We start from the raw sequence: 23480 nt of genomic DNA, 5'->3' as shown, positions 1-23480 counted from the left end.
GGAACGCTTGCGGGGCAAGCATGAAATGATGAAAGCCATGTCTTGAAAAAATAGGCATTCTCAACGAGGTCATCGAGTGCTGAAGGCCTTTGGGTTGAGTCAGTTTCTGCGGCAGCGCGTTCGCCACTCAGCTTGTTCTCTGATGCGCGGAAAAATGAAGGTGACAACAATAGTGACCGCCTTTTCTCTCTGCCTGTCTGTCTGTCTGTCTGTCTGTCTGTCTGTCTGTCTGTCTGTCTGTCTGTCTGTCTGTCTGTCTGTCTGTCTGTCTGTCTGTCTGTCTGTCTGTCTGTCTGTCTGTCTGTCTGTCTGTCTGTCTGTCTGTCTGTCTGTCTGTCTGTCTGTCTGTCTGTCTGTCTGTCTGTCTGTCTGTCTGTCTGTCTGTCTGTCTGTCTGTCTGTCTGTCTGTCTGTCTGTCTGTCTGTCTGTCTGTCTGTCTGTCTGTCTGTCTGTCTGTCTGTCTGTCTGTCTGTCTGTCTGTCTGTCTGTCTGTCTGTCTGTCTGTCTGTCTGTCTGTCTGTCTGTCTGTCTGTCTGTCTGTCTGTCTGTCTGTCTGTCTGTCTGTCTGTCTGTCTGTCTGTCTGTCTGTCTGTCTGTCTGTCTGTCTGTCTGTCTGTCTGTCTGTCTGTCTGTCTGTCTGTCTGTCTGTCTGTCTGTCTGTCTGTCTGTCTGTCTGTCTGTCTGTCTGTCTGTCTGTCTGTCTGTCTGTCTGTCTGTCTGTCTGTCTGTCTGTCTGTCTGTCTGTCTGTCTGTCTGTCCGTCCGTCCGTCCGTCCGTCCGTCCGTCCGTCCGTCCGTCCGTCCGTCCGTCCGTCCGTCCGTCCGTCCGTCCGTCCGTCCGTCCGTCCGTCCGTCCGTCCGTCCGTCCGTCCGTCCGTCCGTCCTAGTGATTCAGGCGTTTGTGGACGCCTGCGCATTCTCCAGTTCTACTGGTTCATCGTTGCCACTATGCCCGCGTTTGGATAGTACCGCCATCACCCTTACAAAGAGTAATGAAGCCTCAAAGACAGCGTTTATGCACCAGCAGGCACAGCGAAATGAACACGACGACACTCAGCCTCTTTCTGTGACTGGGGTATGTTGTCCATGTTGGACCAAGTGTTGTATAATTCTTTCATGACGATACACTTACTTGGACATTATTTTCGACCGCCTGTGTGCAACTTCCCGCTTCACAGCTAGTATGTGGGGTTTCACGTTCCAGAGCCGCACATATAATTTCACGAACGCCGTAGTGGAGGGCTCCGAATTAATTTTCCACCACCTGGGGATCTCTAACGTGCACTGCCATCGCACAGCACACAGACGTATTGCTTTTCGGCCCCGTCAAAATCCGGCCGCCCTCAAACTAATGGCGACTTGAAATCACAGGTGCACTGTAAACAGAAAAGAGTGAAAATGGAGTAAGGCGTCCTCTAGCGGACTTCCTTTTATAAACAGAACTACTCTAGAGGACAGCTTACTCCTTTTTTTTTACTCTCACACAAGCGTATTCGTGCTTGGAGTGCGGTTGGTTATTACGCTACAGAAGCCTTTTCAGCAGCACAGCTACTCATGAACCTAGCAGAGCTTAAAAGTGATGGCGGTGGTACCACCTTAGGTACCGCATAAAAAGTGAAGTGAAGCGCCTATACTGTCAACAAGCCCTTCGCCAAAAAGAATTCCAGCCCACGTCCACAGCTGGGACAGCGCAAGAAACATTAACCGCGTCCAACTTTCACATCGCGTATTGGTTGAGCGCTGAATGCAGCTAGTGAGTAGTAGTAGTAGTTGTGGTTTACTAAAATAATAATAAAAATGAAGGATAAGATTTTTCCTAGCCCCGGCATCTGCCATCGATACTGAAGCACCTAAGCTGGGGCAGCGGAAATAAAGGATAGCAGGCAGAATGGAGAAATGAAATGAAAGAGGTGAGGGGACAGGGAGAGAGGACAGGGGGCAGAGGTCATATACACAAACTATATACACAATAAGAAATGTGTACAGGTTGCGCACAGGAAGAAAGGATAGGGGGAGAGGTAATGTACACAAAGTATATACACAATAAGAAATGTGTACAGGTTGCGCGCGTGATTAGTTCATGATGGAGCAAGCTAGGGAGTGAAAAATTCACCTTTTCTCCCGTACCGCACACGGTCCCACAGAGTGAGTAAGCTGGCCCGCTACCGTCTCTCATCACTTGGTCAGGCGCCAACTCTGTCGCCGTCCGAACTGAGTTTCCCTCGGCCGTTGGTTCATCGCTGCGCGTCTCTCTTATTGGGCTGTCGCTGCTTTCGTTGCTGGCAACGTCGGCGAGTGACGAGGTTAAGGAATGTTGCCGCTTCTTAAAGCAACTGTTTGCCCGCGTCTGCCGGCCTTGCCACGAGTGCTCGTGCGACGGCGTTTACGATATGAGAAAAACCGTGCCGATAAGCTATACTTTGGATTTGCCTGACTGAGGGCTGGGTATCTGCTTATTGGGTAGAACAGCGCAGCTGAATGAAAGACCCAGCGAATTAGGAAACAACAGGAAGAGTTATTTATCAACGGAGGGGAGAAAAAAGGCGAGGCTCTCAGATCTTACATGGGAGTTTATCAGTATCCCTCAAGAGAGAAGTATATAACAGCTTTATCTTACCGGTACTCACCTATGGGACAGAAACGTGGAGGCTAACGAAAAGGGTTCAACATAAATTGAGGACTTAAATTGAGCTATGGAAAGGATGATAGGTATAACTTTAAGAGAACCGAAGCAGGCGGAGTGGGTGAGGGAAAAAACACGGGTTAATGACATCCCAGTTGAAATCAAGAGGAAAAAATGGGCTTGGGCACGGCATGTAATGCGAAGGCAAGATAACCGCTGGTCCTTAAGGGTAATGGAGTGGATACCAAGATAAGGGAAGCGTAGCGGGGGGCGGCACAAGGTTAGGTGGGCGGATGAGATTAAGAAGTGTGCGGGGATAGGGTGGTCGTAGCTGGCACAGGACAGTGCTAATTGAAGAGGCATGGGAGAGGGCTTTGTCCTGCAGTGGACGTAGTTGTTGTTGTTGTGGTTGTTGTTACCCTCATGCAATTTCCTACGCCCACGTAGGGGCATTGGCCAAGAATTTGGGGGGGGTGGGGGCACAAAGAGTTTTACAGATAAATATTTCCTGGACGAAAATAAAATGAATGCTGAGACTGATGATGATGACGACGACGACGACGACGACGATGATGATGATGGTGATAGAGAAAAAACTGTGAGGCAGACGAAAAAGCTTGACGCCAGGACGGCACCGTGAGCCATAGAAAGAATAAGCGCTGCACTGAAAGACAAAACTAGAGCAGTGTGGTTTAGAAAATAAAGGATAGTTCATAATTAATTAAAGCAAGAAGTAGAAGACTTGGGTAGAATTGATAACCGGTGGCCTATTATAGCGACCAAGTGGGTATACCGACGGAAGGGGAACGTAACCGAGTGAGTCGTTCTGGAAAATACTAAGAGGAAAATTTCTGGGATAGGATATGGCTCCAACAGGGGCAAGGCAAGAGCAATAGGGAGTCATTGCGACTGCAGGTTTATGTTCTTCAGCGCAATTAATGTGGGTGATCAAGATGGTGGTGGGTTAACACCCTCCAAAATGGCCGATTGTAGAAAGGTAATGATCAACGGCGATAAACTGTGCAGAAAGCTGTCCCGGAGACGACCGCCAAGCTGTCATGATTCCCGGACCCCCGGTGCCACGTCTGCCCTCTGGATTGGGCTGCTCGCGCACAAATGCAGAAAAATTCAGCGCAACACAAGTAAGTGTACTACGCAGTTCGAGCACAGGAGTATGTGGAAGTTTCCGGGCAGTGTTGGGAGAAAATCGTCGCTCCCAACATGCGCAAAGGTTTATCAATTCTTGGTCGTTAAGAGAATAATGTCCTCTCGTTTGGCCACTGCTACAATTACAAGCCAATTACAAGCCAATTTCATTTGGGAGATTCTCTAAGACACATTGGTATATTACCCGTTGAAGACTGTGCTTGCATACGAGAGGTAGCCAGTACGGGTGCGTTAACCGTCATTCTTCACTAGTAGCCACGGAGCATCTGAAGCATCGCTGGCATCATCTCCATCATCCGGATCACCTTCATCTCGGGCCAAAGGTCCCTCCAATGTATCTCTGTTTAACCCTGTTCTGTACCACCTGCATCCGCTCTATTTTCTATTTCAGGAAACTTCCTTACCGCATCTACGTAGGCGTGCACGTGTCTTCCTAAAGAGGGGACCAGATTTCATAGCGCCCATTCTTGGCCTCTGGTAAGCAGGGAACAATATGATACACTTGCTCCCCCTTCCCCCTTGTCTATTAGAAAGGGGGGGGGGGGAGGTGCCCACGGGTATACGTATCCCTTCCCCTGGAGCCCACTCTGATGTCCCAACACACGATCGGTTATCTTAAGCATCTGTCGCTTAACGAAGATGTCGCAAGTGGATGGCTGGAGCGAGGCCACTATATTATACACTCTCGATCGGTTCTGCTGGCTTTAATGTCGGCTATATGACGCTAACTTCCCAACCTGCACCCCATTCTATTAACAGGTCGTAGAACGGTCTCAAAGACATTCGTTTTTCAATCAGTCACTGAACTCTCCCACATGATGGTGCGAAAGGAGGCAGCTACGTAGGCCACCTTAAAAAAATCTGTGACATCGTTGTCAGGTGAATATTAAGGGCGTAATTACTCATTGGCATCCACTCAATCGCTGCCATACGGCTACAGACTTCGTATAAATGAAGAAAAATTCGTCCTGGTCCGGGGTTCGAACCCGGGACCACCGCTTCCCCGGAGCAGTCGCTCTACCAACTGAGCTCATCGGGACGGCAAGCTTACGGTAGGGCGAGAGCGAACTGATCAATAACTCGAAGTGGGAACAGCGTTGGACAAATGCTCTAGGGGAATCCCCCAAGGTCCGGAGTAGATTTGTAATAAGGGAGTAATTACTCATTGGCATCCACCCAAGCGGAGCCATACGGCTCTAAAGGAAAGCTAAGCAGCCTTCTCAGAAACCTTGCAGTTAAAGATTCGTCCTGGTCCGGGGTTCGAACCCGGAACCACCGCTTCACTGGAGCAGTCGCTTTACCTTGCGGGATTCCCCTAAACATTTGGCCAACGTTTTCTGGTGTGCGGCGCGTTAGTGTGAACGCTCTCTCCTCGAGCAGAATTCCTGCACCCCCCCCCCCCCCCCCTCGTCGGCGATGAGCGGAACGATGTGCTAGGAGCAGCGCAGTACCCGTAACGCACGGAAGCTCGTTTCGCGCTCTGAACGCTGCCGTGCCGCATCTCCTTCGCGAGTCGTGACGAGCGTTGAAGACAGGGCGACACGCCACGGTGATCTCGAGGACGCGTCCTAAAATTTTACTGCTTGGACGGTCGCAGTTACTCGTCCCGCACTGCAGGCAAACAAGACGCTCGCTCACGCACTTATCATGCCCCGATAACGGCGCGCTTGGAATAGTGTCCGGTGTGAAACGAACCCCCAAGTACTACTACGTCCACAGCGCCAGTATGGTGTACCGGTAGCGGCATTATGGAAAGCAACTCACTGCGAACATGCAACCACACGCCGACCACGCTTTGTCCATTGCTGAAAATAGTTTTTCTCTCAACAAAATACACCAACTAGAGATTTCAATTTCAGTTCAGAAATAATAACAGAATTCGTTCTTATGCACAGAATCGACCCTTCGCTTTCCTATCGCAGCTATCCTCACATGGACTCACTGATTATAATCACTGCACGACATTTTACGTGCGGTAATCTTAACGGTAAAGTGCAGCAAATCACCCTGAAAGAAGCTTGCTCTCGGTGCTCTGTGCCTATAGGTCTGGACGGGCGCGCATGACCAAGAGCACAGTTCTTAGCTTCGCGTGAACGGAAGTTAGACTTACTGCTGTTTTTTTTTCTGGTTGAAAGTCGTTCATTTTATATGTTCACGCCACTGTGAACTTCCACTTTCTATACGGCGGACCGTATTGAGACCTACCAACTGTTAGTAACTCTGGAGGAGGGACCGTTGTTTCTACGGTGTTTACAGAACCATCACGCGGTAAAAACCGGCCTTAGAGACGAGTGACGCGCATGTGCGTTCCGATGAGCGTACTTGGCTGATCGCCGCCTCACGCTCCAGCGCTAACGTTAAATTCGTAAACCAACTGCGACATCAGAGTTTAGAGAAGTCAGTGAAGATGGGATCCTTGACAGCACAAAATGAACAAGGGGATGACGATTTCAGACTGAGACACGTCCTCCTGTCGAAGCGTTGGCTGGAGGACTGAGTGAGGCTCACACCCTTGTTCATTTTGTGCTTGCGAACTCATATGTGTATACATTTGATGAGACGCTTCAAATAAAGCTCTACTTTTTCACCTCCCCCGCCGGAATCCCCGGAATATTGCGGAGCTCTTCACTACGGCGTCCCTCACAGCATGAGTCGCCTTGGGACGTTAAACCTCCATAAACCACAAACCTAGTTTCTCAGATGCGGGCTGCTTAGACTGAAAAACATGTCGCGCAAAAAGGGCGGGGACTACGATTGTGACATACCTTCATTTTTTTTCCGTATAACTCTCACTCAGAGCTCGGAGGCTCCGGGCGCTTATGCGGGAGGGACGACTATAACGGTCGCTAGATCTGCGCATGCCGAAGACAGATCGGAACTCGCTCGTGCAAAGACTGCCAGCATAACGGTCCTCGACTCGAGAACAGGTCGTCCCGGCAAGGCGTTCGTAGTACGTACTCCTTAAGGAGAGGCGGCCGGCGCCCTACGCGTCCATGGCTGTCGACGCCGGCGATCCGACGAACGGTGGCTGCGGCATCGGCAGCGACTCCCGTCGCTGTCGGAATGCGACGACGCTTCCGCTGAGGGCCGCGCTTCTCTCGTGCGGCCCACAAACACCGACGGCGACACACACACGCGGGAAACCGGTCGACCGACTGCGGCGAGGGAGCGAAGTGCGCTCGCACACATACGCAGCAGCGAGCTGACGGAGGTCGTGGTGCTACCGCTGCTGACGTTACCTCCTGCCTTCTTCCTCACGTGCGGGGGAGGTTGACCGTACGCCGCTGGCGACGGCGCGCTGTTTACGCTAGCGCAGGTGGCCCACGTTTGAGCCGACTGGGCGACTGACGAGAGCACCCGTGCCCATGCCACCGAGGACGAGGACGCTGTGAGGCAGTGTTGAGGTCACAGACTATAATGCCGAGCTACGCCATTCAGTTCGGCGTTGGCCGGAAGAAGCGAAGGTCATATCACCGGACGATGAAAAGGATTCAGGGCCTCTTTTTATCTCCTCTTCCTCGTGAAGGAGAGGGAAATGACAGCTGAATCCCTAGCATCCCCCCTTGCCCTCTTTACCAACAGCTCCAATGGGTGCACAAACTGCCAAGCTCACCTGGACCACGGGACTAAAGTCACACGTACGTTAGCACCCACTTGTCCCTTATGTCGTTAACGACCGTCCATGCCCCCTTCTCTTTGGGAAGCACGTGAATGCAGTATAGCTTACTGTTACGACATACCATGACCCTGGCACCGTCAACATTAGCGATGTACAGTCGCTTACACGGCTGCTGCTACAAAAGGATCAAACAAAAAGTTCACCTAGTCGCAAATGTGAACCTATAACAAGCGCGCTCTTCCGACTCACTGCTATATACATTAAATCGTGTGTCCCTCAAAAGTTCGTGTGGGACATCTACTAGCAGCCCGTGAGACAGGGGTTCAACATCTGGAAGGACCGGGAGAGCATGTGGATATGAAGAGGGATTCCACCAGGATTCAGCCCATAACTGTTTAACTGTTCACCGTACGGTCGCAGAAACATGAACAAGACTGACATAATGGAAGAGGGCAACGCCCGTCGATTAATAAGAAGAGAGTGCTTGTTAGTTGATGCCCTTCATCCGCACTCCCCTTTCTTAACTCGTGCCCTACAGAGGTGCAAGCTAGCACTGTGCACAAATTTCGTGACCAGGTCGCGTGCCTTTCAGAGAGAGTGAAACGGGGGTTAAGCGATTCGTGACCACGAAGCTCCTGAACTGCGGGTGAACCCTCGATGTGCAAAGCGAGCAGCTAGCGGCACCTTTGCAAGGAGGAGTGGGGGGGGGGGGGGGGCTCAGTCGCTTTCTTCGCTTTTTACCCGCCTCGTTGAAGCGCGGAACCCGCTGGCATGACGCCGGAGATTATTCAAGCCTGATGTATTCTGGTGCCCCAAAGCCACAACCCATGAGTTTCGAGGAACTGCTTTGAGCGAAGAACTCTCGCGGCGCACCTCTCGGACCTTTTCACCTTCGGCAGTTGCACAATCTTAGTCTGGAATTGTAACTGTACTGCTCTCGTGGGTTCTTCGCTTCGTTACCAGACACCTTTATTCCTGAATACGCTCTAAATGGAAATCAAGGGAGAGAAATGTACTTGGACGGATCATGTAACGCGAATAGCTAATAACTGAGGTTCTGTTAAGGAAAACGTGTGGATTTCAAGGGACGATGAGAGTGGGCGCGGGTGGCAGAAGGTTAAGCGGGGAGGCGGATTCAGGAAATCGGATGGAATAGGGAAGCCGGCTAGAGGGCTGCTTAGAGATAAATGGCAGAGCCCTCGACTCGACTCGACCTGTCTGATGATGACGGTGGCAGTAATGATGATGATGATACCAGCGCAGATGCCCCGAGGTTTTCGCTGTAGCTATGCCCCGCGTACAGTCTGGTTCGAAAAATTCCGGGCCGCACTGTGGTGGCGCTGTCACTGCCACAAGGTCCTCCTTCAATAGCTAAGTCGTCCTTGCTATCGATGACTCGCAGAAAATAATCTAAATGATAGCTTGTGTACCGTTTACCTTGTTTGTTGTCTTTGTTATTGCAGCCGCGAGGGGCCGCTTCGCGCGCGGCCTGTCTTTATTCCGTTTCAAAGGGGACGCTCCTACCACCCGACAATGCATCCTAACCGGGCGGCCATGACCATTCACTGCGCAGCGCAGAAGCCTCCCTTTATCATCCCTTTCACACCAGAGAATTGCGTTACCGGCAAGCGAAAGCAGGAACAGGAACCTGTCGCTATACTATCCGCGCCGTCACACCTCCGAGTGCACGCTCCGACTCGACGCGATACGAACGATACGTATCGTGTTCAGGACGCAACGTACACACGTGAGCAGGCCGATATCGGATCGCTCGAGCGGTCCCCTGCAGAGCAAACAAAACAAGATTTTGCAGCAGGTACTGCTTTTCGCGGTCAGTCCTTGCGCTGAAGGGAAGTTGCATAGAAATTAAAGCAAGAAACGGGCACACTGCCCAATTAACACAGCACTTTCGCGCTGTGATTGGTTCCGCAACACACCGCGCGAGCGCTCTAAACGAGTCTTCTCACGAATGTACAACGTGAGACGTTACTGGCTCGACTGAAGTAATTGCCGCACATAAATACTATACTGGGCTCAGGAGTAATTTCGACCACCTGGGGATTTTTAACGTGCACTGACATCGCACAGCACACGGGCGCCTTAGCGTTTTTATGGAGGCAAAACGCTAAGGCGCCCGTGTGCTGTGCGATGTCAGTGCACGTTAAAGATCCCCAGGTGGTCGAAATTATTCCGGAGCCCTCCACAACGGTACCTTTTTTTCCCTTCCTCTTTCACTCCCTCCTTTATGTCTTCCCTTTCGGCGCGGTTCAGGTGTCCAACGATATATGATACAGATACTGCGCCATTTCCTGTCCACTCAGAAAACCAATTTTTATTATTACTTCAGCTAGCTGAATTGAAATCTGAGCACACGATGGTCGAAAGCGAAACTATCGCAAACCATTTCAATAATAATAATAATAATTGGTTTTTGGGGAAAGGAAATGGCGCAGTATCTGTCTCATATATCGTTGGACGCCTGAACTGCGCCGTAAGGGAAGGGATAAAGGAGGGAGTGAAAGAGGAAAGGAAGAAAGAGGTGCCGTAGTGGAAGGCTCCGAAATAATTTCGACCACCTGGGGATCTTTAACGTGCACTGACATCGCACAGCACACGGGCGCCTTAGCGTTTTTCCTCCATAAAAACGCAGCCGCCGCGGTCGGGTTCGAACCCGGGAACTCCGGATCAGTAGTCGAGCGCCCTAACCACTGAGCCACCGCGGCGGGCAAACCATTTTAGCTTTCAGTTTTAAGTATACAATGAATTCGCAAAGCCTTGCTTACCTGCAGCAATGGAGCAGTAAACCCGAAACGTGTTTGCATTTTGCTGACTGTCTCGCTGTGTAGCAAACTCAGCGCTGGTGGTTTTGACATCGCTAGAAACATCCTGTAGGCGGGTGACCATCGTGTGCGGTTCGGCTTGCACGACGGATGTTTTGCCGACACAGGTCGACGATCTCCAGTTTGTCATCGGTTTTGTGTTTTACGCCGACTAATGCAGAGTGTTTAGCTAACACAAGGCACTCGCCTTCAATGAAAAAGCGTGACTCAATGGCGCAATCAAGGAAACTTGTTAATGCGAGCAGGCTCATCATAGACGGAGTCCTCTTTACGGTTGCCATCTTGGCTCGACTGCGGCGCCATCTATTGTTCTTGACAATCACCAATACACTGCTACATGTTTATTTCTTGTGTCTCACTGTGGGCTCCGAAAAAAAAAGGAGCATTAAATAAGAAAAGCCAGTTTTTTCTTCTCCTCGCATTACAAACGTGCTGCTTTTCACTAAAATGGTGCGATTCTCTTCGGGCTGCCTCTGCGGACAAAATGCGGCTGAAAAGCTTCCGGTGTCCTGCTACTCTGGCCTTGATTGGACAGCATGCGCCGCTCGTTAAGCCCGTGTGAAGTGCACTTTTCGTGGTTTACGACGTTGTAGGGTGAACTGCAGATTCAGGTGAATCGCAGATTCTCGTACTCCCCTCTGTTCAATTTCCCCGTCATTGATCTGTACTCTGATAACGATGACCAGTGCTGATACCCAATTGTGATAATGTGATCCCTGTGGTTATGCAGGTCACGTAGGATGTGCTGCCTCAAAAGATGATCTCAAGAGAGGGAGAGATTAGAAAGGTGGGGAGGTGCGAGGGGGAGGGGTATTGCACTTATTCTTGTCACATCTGGGACACATTTGGACGCATCACTATGTTTGGGCATGCAGAGATGTTGGGAACCGTGTCGGCACAGATTATTGCTGTGCTGAAATCGAAGCCGGCTGCTTTGAGAGACCGCCCACTGTTAGGACCGAGCGCACCTCCGTTGGATCGATGAATAGATTTTTTTACACTCCTTTTAAATCACTGCGCGGTGGCTAGCGTAACCTTGTCAAGTAAATTAATCTGCAATTTTGTCTATTTCGTTCTTTCTTTTAACTTTCATTCCGGTTTTAGTTATTTGCTTTTGTCAGCTATTTTCTTCATATGTTCCAAGCTATAATGTTATAATTTCTGTGAAGGTTCGTGCTACTTTTCCATTCTCATTATACGCCACCAGTACTCCAGCCTTCCCTCACTCCTCTCTACTGCTCCGTTATTCTTCCCCTATACTTAAAAAAACGCAGCCTCAGAAAAGCTGGTCAAATCCTCATCGCTATCTTGATGTATACCTTCAGTCCAACAAAACATTTTTGTGTTCTCTACACCGCTCCTACAGGCTATGCGACTATCATCCCTTTGAATATGCCTAGTTCTACAACGCCTCGTTCTAAGAAAACCTTAGTTATCTGCCCTTAAAAACCAGGACATTCCCTCTCGAATTATCACAAAGCATTCCCTTCCTGATTCGCTCTTTCGGGCTCTTCAGTCACACAATTATTCTTTCGGTCCCATTTTTCTGCCTCTAGTTAGCAAACTCTGTTTCGCGGGCTTTCTTTTGATATTCACAGTAACTTCCTTTCCTCTGTTGTTGCCTGTGCCATACAATTTCGTTAACTGTCTCGCCGTGAGAACCTATAGAGCCACTCTGTCAACCGTTCTCTGGTTAACCTCTAGTCATTGCTGTACAAGCTCTCCCAGCGCCCTTCATCTTTCCTTTGTCCCTATTCCCTAAGCGCCTGCAACTGTTTTGTCATGAAATCCGGAGCTCCATAAGAACGCTGGATGAAAAGGGAAAAGCTTCGGGAAAGCTAGGGAAAGTGGTGGGGAGCTAGGGATCAAACGAACAGCTAAAGGGAGGAAGAGGGCGTTCCGGAAAACCTTGACTCTTGGAGAGGAACGCTACATACTTAATGAATGTTGAAAACAGTCGTTATAAATAACTGATTCCCAGTTTCGCTTAACACCACCCCGTTCCCTTTTCCAGCGCTTGCCGAGCGAGGAGCGTGGTAGGCGGCGAGCGGAAGCAAGATGGCCGCCCGTCCTGCTTCACTTACCCTCCTCCAGGAGCGGGCCCTGGGCAGGAAGGGGATCTCCTCGGGGTCCAGCAGCCGCCGGGGCCGGTTCTCCGGGTCCATGCGCAAGTAGCTGGGACTCGCCGGCCGCCGAGGATCGAAACTCGAGAGGTGCGTCTCGGAACTCATCCTCCTCCGGCTCTTGCCACCGCAGACGCGGTCGCCGCTGTGTCAACTCGCTTTCAGGAACCTCCGACGAATTAAACTTCACTAGATATGCTCTAGATAGCGGCAAAGCCTCTGGCTCAAGCGAGGCCTTCAACGGCGAGGTGTCTTCGTCCACACAGCTCTTCAGTCACTCTCTCTTAGCTTGAGAATATCTTCTCCTTCCAAATCAAATAAAAGTAGTTCTTGTATGGCGACCCGCTCGCCAAATTTAAATTCCGCCTGCTTCCCTGACGAAAGGATGTGCCCGTTTTAACACTCCAGAAAGCACTTCCGCTCTAACAAGTCTTCAGGCCTAGCTTGTCCGGCTGCACGTCCATCGCAGCGATATTCGTTCAGAGAAACAGGCTTCCCTTGTGATGGCGAGTGAATTCCCGTCTACGGTCTCAGTTAAAGCAATGTCCAGAGAGATCTGTGGGCGGGCACGCATGACCGGCGGCTGTTCTGGGAGAGCGGCTCCTTGATAGGGCAGGCGCGATACCACGTGACCATCCCGCGGACCAGTATCGACGCGGTGGCTAAAGTTAAGCACCCGGGCATTCTATAGCGATCTGCGTACACACGAACTTCCCGGCTTTGAGCCACCGAAAATAGTTACGGAGGGCGTGCTCTTAATCCTCCTTTGTGCTCCTTTTTTTCGGTATGTGAAAGGGCAGCGCACGCCTCCAAGCGGTGGGAACCTGCGCAGCCGACGCGAGCTCGCGTGCTGCACTGGTCGAGGAGGAACCGTTTCCAGCTCCGTCGCGGGCGCATTTCCTCACGGCGCGCACGTATTTTGCCGTGAACTCGGACCTTAAGCGTACCCTAGGCTTGCCTGTCTGGCTGACGCGATTAGCCTGCAACGCTCGCTGCGCAAGCAGGCAGTTAGCTTTCAAAAACCTTCAACTCGTCCATGAGCAGACAGACACTGGTAAGGAGATGAGGGACTCGTTAAAGGGCAGGTGAAGAGGTTTTAGAATTCTACGGGTTTAAATGGGTAGAACGTGTGAAACTTGGAGGTAACACATGCGAAGTATTTTTGTGCTACGATTTGAAATGGGGACGTAATCGCAGAATAAATCCGAATTGGGGGTCAGGCTTCTCTGCAGTGCGCAGCGATAGGCAGAAGCCACAACGATGACGTCACATAGGACGGCGCTGTGTTTGCAGTTAATATATGGTTGTTTCAAGGAAATAAGCCGACGCCGCCGACGGTGAAGCCCACGAAGCATTGTTTGGCGGTGTTGGAAGGCTCACTGCAGCTCGTGGGCGAAGGTAGCGAAAATCTGAAATTTCAGCAACAATGACGTCATCACGAGTTTCCCCGCACTCCTCTAACGTTGTGAGGAGAAGCCTGACTATAGCTGCGGTTTTAATCGGCGATTACGTCCCTATTTTAAATGCTGGCGAAAAAATACTTGGCATGATTTACCTTGAAGCTTCATAGATTCGATTTCTTGAAGAACCTCAAGTTCTCAAAAAAAAACATTTCACCTTCTATTTAAGACGCATGTGTGAAACAAGTCAACAGGCATTGAAACCAATCTGTGTGGGCATGTGCGTGCACGCACATGTGTGTCGATTATAGCAGGCATTCGTGTGACGTCATAGCTGTAGGCATCATTTACGGTACAACGCACAGCTTCAGTAGCACTAGAGGGAGCTGGTGGCGGTAAGCCAATTGGACATGAGCGCAGCGTTCCGCAGCGATCGATCTATATTGGCGGTTGCAGTGACGTCGATGCAAGCTTCCTTTTGTGGGACATTAGCTGGGCAATCGTTTACGACGCAGTCGAACCTGGATAAACCGGAACGGTTTATAACAAAAATAATGAATAGAATGAACGAATAGCGAGTTGTTCTCCTTGAAGCTGCTACCATTGTTGAGTTCCGTGTACCTCAGGGAGGTTTTCTTTTTGTCAAAGTGTATTTTACACCCACTCCTGCTTAAGGCTTTGCAATAAAGCCAGCAGTCTTCTGTAAATAAATAAAATTGTTGTGATCCTGGTTTAAACAAGTGCGCCTTGGCTCCAGAGGTGGGCAACCTCATGAGGTTTCGACCTCATGAGGTCAAATTAAACCTCAAAATGACCTCAACCTCACGTCGTGAGGTGAGGTTGAGGTGAGGTCGGCGACGGCTGGAAATTTTGTGAGGTCAGCAAATCAGACCTCAACCTCACGCGTGAGTTCAGTTCAGGTCAGAAAAACTTTATTTCCGGCAGATGGTGGTCTCCCTACCCCCTCTCAGGCTCGGCCGAAGCCTAAGCCCGATTAGGAGAAGAGGCCGTCGGCTGAGGACGGTGTAGCTGATGCTTCACGGCCTCAGCCGCCACGCGGGTGGCTTTGCGCTGCGCGTTGGGGTCCTCGCTCCGCAGCAGCGCCTCCCAGGCTTCAGAACTATTTATTTCTTCCTTAGCCCCTGGTGAGCTAAGACATTCCCAAGTAATGTGGTTTAGTGTACCCCTTTCCCCACAGTCGATACATTTTTCGTCACCTGGGTTTTTCGTCACCTCACGCGTGAGTTTGAGGTTGAGTGAGGTCATCAGTGAGGTCGAAATTTTGAGGTCGAGACTTTTTGCACTTGTCACGCCTTACTCCGACGAGTGCCGCTTCCGAAGCGGAGTTGCAGCGCATCACCGCAGTGTTCATGCAATGACGCTTGGTGTTCGGTTTCCCCTGTTTGGACAACCGGATGCCACAGTTCCCTCTTAGCTTCCGGTGCTGCGCCGTAATGTCCGTTCAGTCCGAGCCTACAGGAAGACGCATCCCTCTGGTCTTCCTCCCCCTTGCCCCGCTGGCGTAGCAACCAACTGCCTGCCGGTCGGCTCAAACTCCCGGGAGCGCGCAAAGCACGTAACTCACGTTGACCCGCGCTAGCGTTGTTTGATGCCGCAAACAAATAAGTTCAGTCCAACAAGCACGCAATAAATTCGTCGCATCGCGGATGGCCCCAAGCAAGACTGCTTCGCGTTCATGCTTGTTGCCGGCGCTGACGTCATGGCTCTAGCCTTGCAGTCGAATAAAGGGGAGAATTTGATTCATGTGGTTCCTAACAAGAACACTTGCTGATTTGATTAAAAGAGCGCGAAGCCAGAAAAACCTGTATAACAACGTCGAAGATTTTTATCGTTGACTTCCCCTTTCGAATCTCACACTAATTCTGTATTTTCCCGTTCCGTAATGCAAGCAGATGCAAATATAATTTCACTTTTTTATCCTTCCAAATAACCTTTCTTTTGGTCTCCAGTTCCTTGCTCCTTCTCTGAAATTCACATATGCCGAAATACAGCAGCACGGGGCGAACGTACCAGCATAGGGGCGTTACAGCGGTAAAATATGCAAAAGTATAATGAATGTGTGATGATGTGGTAGCCTTTTTTTATTGAAGATGTGTGAATGGAACTGATTACATGTTCGCACTGTGCTGCTGAGTCGCCGTTTCAAACTTTATATGACGTCTGACGGGTCACACTGTTGTTCGCTTCTGCTTTTAGTGTGCGATTTTTGTATGTATGTTTCTAATCATTCTGTTGTTGTTCTTTTTCTTTTCTCGTATGGGATCAGTTAGGTTGGCGGCCTACCTCGCAGACGACGAGGCACTACACGTTATCTTTCCTTTAACTATTTTGCAAAGACCCATCGTTCGCTTTAAACGGCTTTGCAGAATTCTCGCACAGTGCTCGTGGGTAAAAAAACGTTGAGGATGCTGGCGTACCATTGATTAGTTCAGTTTTGAAGGAAAACAAGTGATTGACTTAAAGCAGCTTGTCTCAGACTGGTTGACGAAATGGTACCCAGAATTCTGTTGAGGCGTATGAGTAATTAGGCGTTTTTTTTTCCCCACGGTGGGATGGGGGGATTGGGGGAGGGAATTGGGGGGGGGGGGGGGGCCTTGGAAAATATTTCGCTGCCGGGAAATTTGAGCGGAGAGCCATGGTGCTCTTGGCAGAGAGAGCGGTTCACGCTGCCCACTCTAGGCCAGTTGTTTTGACCCATGTGATATTAATAGTTGGCACACTGTTCGAAGACGTAATCTAGCCCTTTCTTTCAAAATGCCGCGGGTTCTCCTAGTCATCGGAGAACTCTCAGGATTTCGAAACCATAACCATCGCCACCTGGAGGGAAGTGGCGGAAACGGGGGAGGGTCTTGACCTCCCAGGAACATCAAAATCATCTCCCTTAATTATTAGCTGCAGGTATTCCTATTTTACCGCGCAATAATTGTCTTCGGTTGCTGGGTAATGTACAATATTTAATCAATATTCTGGCAACTTTTAATTTGGTAGCGGTATATCAGACTTCCCCGGGCTCATAAGGATACATTGTTAGCATCAAAATCATCGCCATCATCTCGAGAGTCAAATGCTTGTGTCGTGCCATGATCTTTGCAGTATGTCATGCATGAGAACTGGCGCGTTTACCTGCTGGACAATCCGAATATCATTAATGTGGACCGGGTTGTAGGCACGATTTGTAATGCGTCAGGCGCGCATGTATAGCAATGTGTGATCCATATGGATCTTGAAATGGGGGTGGAAGGGGGTGAATGGGGGCCTGGTATGATGAGAAATATCGTTCTCAAGTGAGTAGGTGGGATGTCATATTACAGCGTCGTCACATGACTAGGTTTGATGGCACATTACATGACTGTCATGTGACCTGGTATGACGTCACACTCGCATGGTGTCATCATTAATTATACCAATTACTCTTATCGTTACCTAATTACATTAGCAATAATTAATTGTGTGACGTCATCATCTTCGTCGCGTGGCTCGTCGGCTCGTGACGTCGCATGGCGCCGTTTCTTGCGGGAACTTTTTTGCGGATATGACCTTGAAAGTGAGCCATCTAATGCTTTCGCAGTAATAAAAGAAGCTGTTCGCTTCTACACAGACATAAATACAACGTGCTGCTGTTGGTTTACTACAGTCACAGCTTGTTAAGTGTTTTCGAAGGCAACCTACAGAGGACTGAAAAGAGCATTCTCGCAATGCCGGATAGAGCCAGAAAATTGAAATATACTGATATGCGTCTGCATAACAATCGCATTGTAAAGAACATCGACGACCAGTTTCTTTTTATTCGGTAACTATTCTCAAACATTCTGAAAAGAGTATCGTGAACACTTACCTCTCCTCCCTGTTTCTGGTAGATGGTGTAGAAGGGCGGTTTGTCAATTGCCGGTTCATGCGTCAATGAGCGAGAGGCTTCCAATACCAACACGTATACACAAAGCAGGTTGCCAAATATTAACAAATATAGAGCACTCACCGACGTACTGGTGATAACCGTGTATGGGACACCCCTGCCCGCGGGCCATATACTCTCTGAGGGTTCATCCCAGATAATAAGCTTCTCCTATTGCGTGCACATGAATAGTGTGTGTACACACCTTATTAAATAATACCATCATCATTTTGGCTTTCCTGTCTCACAGGATTCTCAGAATTGTTTTTAACTGAAAAACTTCTTAATCGCTTTTTTGTTTTGTTTTTCGTTTTCTGAGGTCGAGCAGCCGACTTCAACCTCACAGTTTGAGTTTGAGGTGAGGTTGAGTGAGGTCAGCAGTGGCCTCAACAAAAGTGAGGTGAGGGCGTCTAAGGAGACCTCAACCTCAACTGATGAGGTTGAGGTTGAATGAGGTTGGCAAATTCTTTTTGAGGTTGAGGTGAGGTCCAGATTTTTGAGGTCAAATGTTCACCTCTGCTTGGCTCTCGTAGGCGTCAGTTAGTCGACACCGGGCAAGGCACGGAGGATCACTTCGCGCACAAGGTACTCTCTCATTCCTTGCCGCCTGCGATCCGCGCCCGGGAGTTGTCCAGCCTGAACTCTACTGCTATGCGGAATGCAGCACTTTACACGGTTGGTACTCTTCAGAGGGTCAGCGGATGAGTGCTCCAAGCGACGGCGGCAAGGAAGACACCGGCCGCTTGCTCTGGAGCGGCTGGATAAAGTTCGGTTGGAAATGGACACCTTCCGAGCTGAGGAATTCGACGGTGGGACCCGGCAGATCCGCTGTTTCTCACGGTCGGCTTCGCCGCATGAAGGCAGACAATCCTTTGGGCCTGGTCGGCCTCGCTGCTGAAAACAAAACAGCTCGCGACTACAAGGCGCCAAGATTCCTCCTTGCGAGCTGCCGCGGTGGCTCAGCGGTTATGACGCTCGGCTGATGACCCGAAAGACGCGAGTTCGATCCCGGCCGCGTCGGCTGAATTTCGATGGAGGTGAAATTCTAGAGGCCCGTGTATTGTGCGATGTCAGTCCACGTTAGAGAACCCCAGGTGGTCGAAATTTCCGGAGCCATTTGCTACACGGAGTCCCTCATAGTCTGAGTCGCTTTAGGATGTTAAGCCTCCAGAAACCCATTCCTCCTTGCGTGTGTGTTCACGTTTGTGTGTGGTCACGTGTGTGTGTGTGTGGGGGGGGGGGGAGGGAGGGTTGGAGACTATGAAGTTGCTAACGCATGATTGGGCGCTTGTTCCCTAGCTAGGTGGCTGGGGACAATCACCTGTCTTTAAACTGCTCACTGGTGGGTTTAGATTACGTTCTTGGCCTCTTACGTGCTCGCACGTATTCCCTTTACCTTCGTAAATATGTAAAATAAACCTTAAAGTTTTCCACTTCTCCTAAAGGCTGCCCTTCGTCGTCTGCCTACTTCATCGCGCTGTGGTGGAGTTCTCGGTCCGGTTTCAAATCATAACTCCCTAGAAGACCTCATATCTGGTATCTCATTTTTGCGAAGTGAAATTTTCTTACAGACGAATAAAATCAGTGCTTATAGCCTGGGCCCATCGAAGGGGAGTCTCTAGTGATTTGAGCGCAAGTGGAGAGGGAAATAAAGAGGGAGGCAGAGAAAACGGCTGGCGGCCTGTTTTACACATAGTTTTACACAAAGGGGAGGAATTATTTTTAAAGGTCGTTATTTGCTCAGTTTACGTGACAGGCCAGGAACAAACGATCCCCACGCTCTGCCAGTGTGCTAGTCGATGCTGTGCAGCCAGCTCTGGACTGACACGAGGTGTTAGGGCACAAGCTTCTTTTTCTATTCCACTCTTAGTGTAGTGCTCCCAAATTTGTATTTTTCTCTGTCTCGTGCTTTAGAAAACGTGTTAATCATTCTTACTAAAAATCACAGCAAAATTTTCGAAATGATATAGAAATTTTCCGACCACCCAACAATAAGAATGAAAAATGATTGCTTGGTTCGGATTCATACAGTCCCCTACATTCTATAGTACGGTGGGTCTCGATCACTCGTCAATAATGGAGTAAAGTGGGGGGTGGGGGGTGGGGGGGGGGGAGTCTGAGACCCCCCCGGTAGCCTCCTGACTTCAAGTACTGAATATAATGAACGTAATTAATGAAACCTCAATGGCCATTTTGCGCTAAGTTTATCGATTTGTGACGGTACGCAACAGTTCCCCAGCCGTTCGATGCGGCGGATGGACATCACACTGAGCATAAAGGGCCCTGTCGAGCACTGCAAAAAGCACGCGCAAGCGGTCCCCACATGGAGCGTTTCTCTGAACGATTGATCGGCGTTGACTTTGGCCCGAAAATATTTTGGCGCCTGTGTGGCCATCCTCGCCGAAACTACACTACGCGACGCGCTGCATGAACCATGTCGCGCAGCAACGCTGCGCACAGTCCACTACGCCCGGGAGAGTATTTCTGTAGGGCGCGAACGAGACAACACGTGACACGCCGGTGACGTAGCATTACGTCATGTATGCCTTGAGTTACTCGTTTCAGGGTATACGTCTGTGTGGAGACCTTCCCTGAGGCGCCAGGACACACCGTGCAGCCATCCCTCTCGTTTAGCTGTTGCGATCGGGTTTGAGAGAGATCTCTAACTGCCCGTCCCTGAAAAAAAAAATGAAATAAACAAACAAAAAACACCAGCCAGTACCACGTAGACATGACGTAGATGTTACGTCACCGATGTGTGACATGTTTGTTGATTCGATTCTTGCAAAGGCACTATTGTCTTGCGTCTCGACAGAGTTCTCGAGGTCATTGCATGCAGGTTCCTCCCTTCTCTAACTTCCTCAGTGCACACGGCCCGTTGTGAGCGACAGCTATGCTTTTCAGGTGCCGTGTGCAGTTTGGTTTGGAAACTAACGACGTCCCGTTGGTTTCACAAGGCCAACGAAAGCGCAAGACTATCTCCGTCGGTCTAAAAGCGGCCGTCAAAGTAGTAATAACCTTCGGTCTGACGTGCCCATTCTTCACCCACAGGACACTCCTGTCATACGCGTTTAAGCAGTGTATAGTTCCAGAGAAACAGGGGTAAACATTCGGAACAGGCCTCTCCCGGACCTCTGCGTCAATACTTGAAAAAAATTGAAATTTGGTTTTCGGGGAAAGGAAATCGCAGTATCTGTCTCATATGTCGGCGGATACCTGAACCGCGCCGTAAGGGAAGGGATAAAGGAGAGACTAAGTGAAGAAAGGAAGAAAGAGGTGCCGTAGTGGAAGGCTCTGGAATAATTTCGGCCACCTGGGGACCTTTAACGTGCATTGACATCGCACAGCACACGGGCGCCTTAGCGTTTCGCCTCCATCGAAACGCAGCCGCCGCGGTCGGGTTCGAACCCGGGTACTCCGGATCAGTAGCCGAGCGCACTAAGCACTGAGCCACCGCGGCGGGTAATTTAACAGTTTCTTGCTCAGAGCAAAATTCGAAAGCTTGGCCTTTCATGGCCCTATTAACGCATGTATTCGGCAGTAGAAAGCGGTTTCATAATTGAGAAATTTTAAGCTGTAATAGTTGTTTGCCCTACTCTAATTCTAATTTATGACGCAGGCGATGACTTCGGTGTCGTTAGTTTGCGTCGTTCAATTTACCGCGTTTAGTCTTTGCTTTGTCTTCCTTGTGCGCTTTTTTCTTAAGTAGTCCCAGTGACAACACCAGGCCCCAGGGATATCCGAATCATAACCAAACATCCTGACTCATTTGGGTACTTGCAAGGGATGTCCTTGGAAAGACCATGTTTTAGACGTCCTAACACGTTATCCAGTGGATATTCCGTTCCGATGATATTACGGACATTTACTTGAATCACGTTTCAGTACCTCTGAATAAAGTTCTCGACAAATATGGCAGAGTGGACTCATGTTCTTTCTATAATGAAACATATATGGAACATATCTGCATATCTGCAACGTGATCCGCTCATTTTCATTTCCTGTCACAGTCGTCACAAATTGATAATTGAATGAAGTAATTGCTTAATATGCAATAGCCACAGGTTCCAAAAAGAGGGTCTCAGACTTAGAGTACACAAGATCGTGGAAAATCTTTGTTCTGTCGAAGCATTCGTAGTGCTGCATGATTTCGGGTTTGCAGCGTTTCTGTAGCCTACCGCAGCGCTTTAGCGAAGGCTGAACAATTCAAATAAGCAACAATCTGCTCGCTTTCGAGTCAAGAATATGGACTACGCAGAGGGGATCGCTGTTGATCTGACTTGCTCTGTTCACTGTTATACGAACGCCAAACTTCGCGCCTTCCGCTTTTAAACCTGGCAACCAACTCGCCTTCGGGAAAGGTTTCGGTGTCGCGTAGTGGCGGCGCCGGCACCGGTGGCGGTTAGTGACGGCTTCCCCCCACGCTTTCCCCAGCTAGCGCCTAGCCAGCCTAGCGTTGCTGGCGTTAGGGCACGCGGGCTTGAACGTCGCGGCCGGCGGCTCGGTTCTCGGTTGGCACTACGAAGAGAAACTGCGGTGCCTGGGTGGCCGCCGCTAACAATGCTCTTATCTCATCTGTAACAATCTCCTCGTCGCGCAGCGTTATCAGGTGGGTGCCGCAATTAGCCACTCTTTGTCGGCTCACAGCGACACTTGTCGGCGGGGAAGCCCGCTTAGCGTGCGCCTGTGGTTCATTCGCCTCACGTGTTGAAACCCATGGCTATCGTAACGTGCCTGCGCAGCACGTGTCGGCTGCGCCCTGCAAATGGGCGCTTGTGTTTTCTGTTTTCCATAGTGGTCGTGTCTACGTCTGTGTATCCACGTCCCTCCAAGGAAGCCAGTCTGAGCGCGTTTGCGGAGAGATGCTTGTAATCGCTAGTTATTCCATTACGTTGCCTGGTTACTGCGGCAGCGTTCCTGTCTCGCGGTTGGCTCTCCGAGGGCTTGTACTTAGTTGTTTTTGTCTTTATATTTTATTAACAGAAACTGCTCGTGGTACCGGGCGATGGATGCTGTCCTTCGTTCGCCAAACCGACGGTATCTCCCGCCTTTTAGCTGCTAAGAATAGTCGCGGCGTTACGGCGTCGAAGTGTTCGTTTTCCTCCTAGGCGCCCCGGTCCGCCACCTCTTCCGCCGCAGAAAGCGAAAGAAAGCCTCGCGCGTCAAACATTAAAAAACGGGTTATGCGACCACCACTGCGTGTCGTGTTTGTGCACCTCACTAACATCGTTCACGTCATGCGCGGAATCGCTGATTATACATTCCACATAGACCGATCGACCGCCTATTGCATAACGTGCCACTTCTGCCCGAATGGCTGCCTTGAGATTTTGTTGTAGCTTTTTTATCTTGTGTCGCAGCTATCATAAAATGGAAGAACTGGGTCGACTCTTGAATCAAGTTAGGGGAAGTTACCCTTGAGCAGTTGCTATTAGGAACAAATAAAACTTGAGCATAAAAATTGAGGGCACTTAAAGCGAGGAGGCAGCATTCACGAACTCTATTATAGCTGCATAAAAGGTCGTCTGACGTTTCTATTGGGCAAGGTTTGTGCTGTGACGAAACGAAAAAGAATAAAAAAAAGGTTTGGTGGGGGCGCAATGTTAAATCATAAAGCAGGCAGTTGAAGCCAGACATTTGAGAGTGTTTTCTTTTTCTTCTTCCTGAAGTCTTTTTGGAGTGGGGACTTTTGACGGCAGCTCATGCGCGGTAGAGTGCCCAGGTTTTGAGTTGACCAGTCTTGTGTTGGCCATTGTAGTTTATGTGCTGATCTTCTTTTGCAAATTATGGGTGAGA

General features: G+C 49.9%; 2 protein-coding genes across 4 annotated transcripts in view; one reads left to right on the top strand and one right to left on the bottom strand.

The window, feature by feature from the left end:
• LOC144109466 (excitatory amino acid transporter 3-like) overlaps positions 1 to 7105 on the bottom strand; it is an 81917-nt gene extending 74812 nt beyond the window's left edge. Inside the window, exon 1 of one of the 2 annotated variants that reach the window (XM_077642281.1) lies at positions 6748 to 7105. Coding sequence is in view for 1 of the 2 variants with exons in the window: in XM_077642277.1 (XP_077498403.1) it covers positions 2113 to 2175 (63 nt within the window). In the remaining variant the exon portion in view is untranslated. Of the gene's footprint in view, positions 1 to 2112; positions 2243 to 6747 lie in introns of those variants that run through there. The other variant, XM_077642277.1, reaches the window with a different exon arrangement.
• Positions 7106 to 12262: 5157 nt separating this feature from the next.
• The window catches only part of Ent2 (Equilibrative nucleoside transporter 2), a 41023-nt gene continuing 29805 nt past the window's right edge, over positions 12263 to 23480 (top strand). Inside the window, exon 1 of one of the 2 annotated variants that reach the window (XM_077642284.1) lies at positions 12263 to 12461. The gene's annotated coding sequence lies outside the window, so the exon portion shown is untranslated. Of the gene's footprint in view, positions 12462 to 22091; positions 22294 to 23480 lie in introns of those variants that run through there. The other variant, XM_077642282.1, reaches the window with a different exon arrangement.

This window comes from Amblyomma americanum, chromosome 11 (assembly GCF_052857255.1).
Source record: "Amblyomma americanum isolate KBUSLIRL-KWMA chromosome 11, ASM5285725v1, whole genome shotgun sequence".
Taxonomy (NCBI): domain Eukaryota; kingdom Metazoa; phylum Arthropoda; class Arachnida; order Ixodida; family Ixodidae; genus Amblyomma; species Amblyomma americanum.
Note: the sequence above shows the minus strand (reverse complement) of the source record. Positions and strands in the feature narration are given on the sequence as shown.